The sequence below is a fragment of the Carex rostrata genome, chromosome 15 (genome assembly GCF_964058835.1).
Source record: "Carex rostrata chromosome 15, lpCarRost1.2, whole genome shotgun sequence".
Lineage (NCBI taxonomy): Eukaryota > Viridiplantae > Streptophyta > Magnoliopsida > Poales > Cyperaceae > Carex > Carex rostrata.
The window spans coordinates 1,643,641-1,650,430 of NC_135932.1; the positions used below are offsets into that span (position 1 = coordinate 1,643,641).

The 6,790-nt window shown below is 36.2% G+C and overlaps 1 protein-coding gene across 1 annotated transcript; it reads left to right on the forward strand.

Moving 5' to 3' along the window:
* The first annotated feature begins 3,037 nt into the window (after nucleotides 1-3,037).
* LOC144566496 (protein PHOSPHATE-INDUCED 1-like) lies at nucleotides 3,038-4,209 on the forward strand. The gene has a single exon (XM_078316529.1). It carries the CDS (start codon nucleotides 3,119-3,121, stop codon nucleotides 4,028-4,030), a length of 912 nt encoding a protein of 303 aa, XP_078172655.1. The 5' UTR covers nucleotides 3,038-3,118; the 3' UTR covers nucleotides 4,031-4,209.
* The last annotated feature ends 2,581 nt before the right edge of the window (nucleotides 4,210-6,790 follow it).

Below are 6,790 nucleotides of genomic sequence, written 5' to 3' on the forward strand. Positions count from 1 at the left end.
TATTTAGTTATCTTAATACGTAGGTTGAGGTTAAGGAGATTTAATTAAGAAGTAAAAATGTCTTAAGTCTTGTATATGTATTAAGATTTTAGACAAAAGAAAGCTAAAGAAAGTGATATTAATCCATACTAAGAAACTAATGTCTGAAAAAATTGAGCGACCAAAAAAATGAAAACAAAAAAGTTAATAAAGATACTTAAAAAAGAAACTTAAATCTCCCTCAGGTGGTTCCATTAAAACGAACAATTAATTGTTCTTGCCAGTCAATTAGTCGTTCATAATCACAAATTGTGTGTGTGGGGTGGTGGTGGAATTCACGTCCCCTCAGGTTACCGGACTGAGTACAATTGAATCGGACGGCTCAAAATTATTCTTTTTAACTTGACACGAATCTCAAAGTCCAAATAATACTGCCCCGCCATCCCGAGCAAGCACCGACTGAGAGTAATTAAGTTTGGGATGTATGTTACAATTGTGTTGAATTAGGTATCTGGGAGGATACAAATCCGATGGTTGAGGGTAGGGGTGTTCATTGGATCCGGTTTATTCGGTTTTGAACCGAACCGAATTAGTTTGGACTAAACGGTTCGGTTTTTTGGATTTAATGGTTCAGTTTTTTGGATTTAATGGTTCAGTTCAGTTTGTTTTTTAAAATCGAATTATAATTTCGGTTCGGTTTGAAATTTTGAAAACTGAAATAACCAAACTGAGGAACTTTTATATATTATGAATTTCATCCGGACCCCCTCCGGTTTATTTCTTAATACCCCGGTTTATTTCTTAATACTCTAATTTATTTCTTAATATACTTTGGTTTATTATAAATCAATTGCTTTAAATAAAAAATTAATATATTTCGGTTTGAACCGAACAAACCGAAATTAAACTTTGATTCGATTTGGTTCTATTTTTGAAACCGAATTATTACTTTGGTTTGCCTAATTCGATTTAGTTTCAACTAAACCGAACCGATGAACACCCCTAGTTGAGGGAGTGAGGGGGGTGTCCGATGGGCATCGGACCAAATAGGGTTCGATGAGGGGTTTAAACCGTCGGATCTGCTTTAAGATTCGCACTCGCAATTTCGCGTCTGCTTTAAAATCCGTACACACGAATCCTAAAGCAGATCCGACGGTTTAAACCCCTCATCGAACCCTATTTGTGTCCGATGCCCATCGGACACCCCCCTCTCCCTAGTTGAGGGGGTTGGGAACTTTGAAAATAACTATAATATTTCAAGAATCAAGTTTGCTACCTCTAAATGAACATTTTTAGATGGTTTAAATAAATTTAGATAGTCAACTTGATGATGAAATTTTTATTTGTTTCATAATCACAACAAAATATATAAAAACACTTCAGTTTGGTGAAAATTTGAAATTCACTCAGACCATCAAATTATTTAGCGGCCTCAAAGATTGAGAGCTGCCAATTAGTCCTGCAGCCTTAATCTAGAAACCTCCAAGTGAATTAGCAGTCTCTTTCTTTTTCTTTTTTTTTTGTAATGAGCACAGAGATCCGAATGATTTTATTATACACACAGAAAACGAGGCTCCTAGACTGTATAATGTGAATTTAACAGCAACTGATTTTAATAAAAAAAATTAAAGAGGGGAAGTCGGGAAGAGCTATTTCATTTGGAGGCCTCTAGCTTGAAGGTCGCATGGTTAATTAGCAATCCTCAGGCTTTGGGCTGCATAGGTATTTGACGGCCTAGATAAAATTCGAATTCCAATCAAACGGAGTGTTTTGGTTTTATTATTTATTATGGTATAAATAAAAATTTCGGCATTTGATGACTCATCTGGTGCATGTTTCGCAATCGAACACTGACCTTAAGACAAACTGCTATTTTTATGTGGTCAAACTTTATACAGATCGTTTGATTTGAATTGAACGAAGCGGATCTCTGTGAAAGCATCTATTTAATTATAGTCTGGACAAATGGATATTCGACCAGCTCGGAACGTTGGAAAAAATAAATAAATAAGATCGAATGACAGCTGCTAATATTTAATAAAAGTCCGTTATGAAGTTAGCTAATTGGTTAAACGGTTAAGCACATTTAAGCGGCACGTGGCCTTGCTAAGTGGACGGCTGCTTGGTTTAGGCCAGCTAGCGCTCCGCCAGCGCCTCATTAGCTAGATATCTCAAACTTTGAGTGACTTTATGGAAAATCCCAACCGTTTAAATACGTTCTGCACGAATCTCAAAGCACACATAATGCTGACCCTGCGTCACCCCCGAGGCCCCGAATAGGCACCGGACACGTCGGTCACGCAAAAGTTGAGATATCACTCTGTATCCTCTTTAAGATCCTCTCCAACAAACTATATGTACTACTCACTTATCTGCCTTCCGATCTGCGTACGACAAGATTAGACGACTTAGAGTTGCACCATACATGCAAACTCTGCAGCGGATGTGAATGTCTCCCTCCTTGGTTGCAGTACGGGCCGAGTGCTTATCCTCTGAGATATCTCATATTCTACGTGACCGACGTGTCCGGTGCTTATACGGGATAGCACAGGGGCCTGTATTATTTCAGCTTTGAGATTCGTGTATAACGTATTTGAACGGTTGAGACTTCTCAAAAGGTCACGCAACATATGAGATATCTCAGAGCATGCGAATTCGTACAATCGTACCGCCCCACGTTCCCTTCCCCAATTCAACGCCGCTCCTCTCACAAGTCGCACCCCCCGCTCTTATCGTTTGACCCCCAAAAATTTAATTGCTCTATTTTGGTACTATCTAAGCTGGTGAGATTTAATTGGAATTTAGTTAGATCGATCTTTCTTCCCCAGATGTTTCATCCTTCCTCCCGTTGGGATTCGATCCGATCGATGCATGATCTATCTGTCCCACTTGATGAAGCTACCAAGAACCATCACTTTGTACTTCTTCTTTTTTCATTATTATTTTTATTATTATTTTGTTTGCTTCATGCATGTGAATGTGATCTATGACTGTTTGTCTTAACCAACCGCCTATATATAGGACCGTCAATACCATTCCTACATCACTCAAACAAGTTCCTAGTTCATCTCTTTCTCTTCCAAGTTCCAACAATATATATCTTATACTATATAGATATTAAGTTGCACTTTTACCAGATATGGCCTTCGGTAGAAACATTTTCCCATTGCTATTTCTCCTTACCTTAACCAATCTATCAATGGGAGCTAGAATGCTAGACCTTTGGGTACCAGAATCAGACCTCCTCACGTACCACCAAGGAGCAGTGCTCCAAGGTAGCATTTCCATCTCCATCTATTGGTACGGTACCTTCTCTACATCGCAAAAATCAATCATTGTCGACTACATCCAATCTCTAAGCTCCACTACTCAAGAACCAACCCCTTCAGTCTCTCAATGGATGGATAAGATATACGACTTCTACCTATCCAAGGTCGGGAACAGCGCCCGACCCCAAGTGCTCTTGGCAAACCAACAAGACGACGCCTACTCCTTGGGAAAATCCCTGACAGTTGAACAGATATTGCAGCTGGCGACAAATGCTCAGCACCAAAATGGTGGCATTGTGCTGGTTTTGACGGATGAAGGTGTGATGGTCAACGACTTCTGCTCCACAAGATGTGGCCTGCATGGCGCCGACCCGACTTCCAGCTGGACATTTATCTGGGTCGGTAACTCGGCCACTCTGTGCCCGGGTCATTGCGCATGGCCCTACAACCAACCAGTTGATGGCCCCCAGGACGAAGCTCTGGTGGCACCAAATGACATCGGCTGTGATGGCATGGTGATCAGCATCAGTATCATGCTTGCTGGTGCAATTACAAACCCTTATGGCGACGGATTTTATCAAGGACCTAAGGAGGCACCCTTAGAGGCCGCAACTGCTTGCCCGGGTTATTATGGCCAAGGAGCTTATTCGGGCTATGCCGGTCACCTTCTGATAGACCCCGCCAATAATGCCAGTTATAATGCAAATGGAGCAAATGGAAGGAAGTTCCTTGTTGCTGGTCTAATGAATCCGGACTCATCCATGTGCTCCACCATGAGTTGAGATCAATGCAAGAATATATGTCAAGAGTTTTTGCAAGATTAATGCGAGAGAGAGGATTAAATTTTATGTAAATAGGAAGTTAGATTGATATTGTATTGATTAGTTTCAGTACCCAACTAGTATTAATCCGTGTAATTCATCTTTATTTTAAAATTTGGAGCAATTTCATTCTAGATAAATCATCTCTTCTAAGTTTTAACTATTATAAATTCTTTATTCATTCTTTTTTGAAATGCAAATCTTTATTGAAATCCCCAGTGCTTTGGTACGTTTGGATGGGAGCTAGAATAGTGAAAACAGAGAAATTTGAAGTAAGTAAATGAAAATAAAGAAAAAATAGTGATGTTCATATTAGTATAAAAATGATACTATTCGGATTAGTGGAAATGTTGTTTCAATTGTACATTTGGAATAGTGAAAAGCTGTAATTGAGAAGAAAAAAATAGTATTAATAATGTGCTAATTAAGAAGAAAGTAGGTAAGTAGCGTCTCAAACAAATTGTCACGATTTGAAGATGGCAGAAATAACGTTAACTTTATCATTTAAAAACTGTGTTAGCAAAAATTTGAAAAGGAAACATTTTTTTTCTTTCTTCACACTAAAAAATAGTAGTTATTCCAACATTTACAAGAAATAGAGAATAACAATTATTATAACTATTCTCAATAAAAAAAATATTATTTTAAAACATATTGTTATTGTGAATAACTTCTATTCTAAAATAGTTCTAATTCTTAACCCATCCAAGTTTTTGGATACCCTTAGTTTTTTAGTTTTGACAAAGCCCGCTGTGATATATCCTCCTTTCCTTAAAAAGAGCGGCCTGTATTTGGGCCTAATTATGGGCTCATATGTAATTAGAAAACAATAGTATGTTTCAAGTAAACAACATTTTCCTGGGCTATATTAGATTTATGATATACTTCCTCATGCATTGATGCGCATCTAACTGATAGTAAACAACAGTATGTTTCAAGTTTGACCAAACGAAAGTCGTATAGCTCAAAAATTGAAACAGACCTTTTTTTTATTTTGAATGTATTATTTGTAGAAAATTGTAATAAACAAAAACAATAATATATATTTATATTCAAAAGTATTTTGGAACAACACTGTAATGAAGAATAAATATTTTCCATTATCTAACAAAAATCAAGTGAAAATATTTTGTATTATTTGATTAAGATCACTCAGTTGGAGATTCTTTTTTCCGATAAAAATAGAGTGCATCTGCAAAACACGTCTGCGCAAAAATGATGCTGCAAGGTTATAATCTGTTGCCTACAGCTTTCAATATATACAGAGAGAGAGTAAGGCTACCATACATTGCAATGTATAGGCATTTTTGTACATTTGACTATAAATCACTGGATTCAAAATTCAAATAACCGATCCAAACCATTTATCTTGTTCTCCATATTAATATGTGTTTGGAGACCAAATTTTAATTTTTTTTTTGAAAATTTTTAGTATTTTTAAAGATTTATTGAAAATCGCTATTTTTATGATCCAAATTTGTCTGAAAAACAACGATTTTCAATAAATCTAAAAAAAAATACTAAAAAATTTCCAAAAAATATAAAATTTGGTCTCCAAACACATTAATATGGAGAACAAGATGAACAGTTTGGATCAGCAATATGACGGATTTAATATGGAGAACAAGATGGCATTTGAAATATATATATATAAAGTATGTCTTAAACTAAACTGCTACTATGTGCTAAATAGTTGTTTTCTGAATTGTTGCTTTGCACTAAATTGCAATATGACGGATTTAAGAAGGGGACTAAATATCTTAGCATGTCTCAGGAAGTTGAGAAATTTAAGTGTTAATTTAGTTTGTACATCATGAGAAAGAATGAAAAAGTTCCAACTCCAATTTAATAGCATCATAAACTTGACATAGTTAAAAAAAAAAAAAAAAAAGCATTACAATGCACTACATATCAGTAACAAAATACCCTAAGGACTAAAATATCAAGTGTGATCTGATTTGTACGGCTGGCTTCATTTATTCCAACTCCTCGTCACTGATGACTTCATCTCCCTCTGTTTTTTTGTTCATCTTCCTCTGTCACTGATCACTGATGGCTTCATCTATAAAAAATAATGAAATAGAAAAAATAATTAATATAATAAAACAACTTAGATGTCATCAGTTGATGCTCAATTGCTCATTGCCTTCATTTACCAAAAAGAGGTCAAAGAACCCAGAAAAAAAGGTTCTAAGAATATTTTTACCAGTGTGTAACTCCCTTCTCTGAAATACAGATTATCATCAGAGTTGTCTTCCCTTCCATCATGAAATCAACATCTTCTCTGATTTTGTACATACTATGAGAGACCTTGACTGAATATTTCCTTCTCGGTTCGTCAGTGGAGTGCGTCAGGAGGTGGATCAGCGACAGAGAGCGACGGAGGTGCGTCAGTGGAGAGCAACGAGAGAAATTAAGAGAAGCGAAGGGATGAAGGGAAGGGGACTGTAGGCCGCCATTTCTAATTTTATACAATATTTTTCAGAATAAATTTAATTAAATATGTATATTAGATGTATATTGTGGCAATTTGGTAAATTTGATGATTTTAGAGTGGCAAATAAATAATTTTAAGTTTTGGAATGACAATTTGGTAATTTTCAAGTTTTGGAGTGGCTAAAAGAAAAATTTCCCTTTAAATTATGTTCTATTTCCAGATGCGCTATCTGGTGCTGAATAGGTGTTTCCATCTGTAGAATTTAGAAGACGTCGAATTCAGAA

Coding starts and splice junctions, on each gene's coding strand:
- LOC144566496 (XM_078316529.1), top strand. CDS start 3,119: ATGGCCTTCGGTAGAAACATTTTCCCATTGCTATTTCTCCTTACCTTA.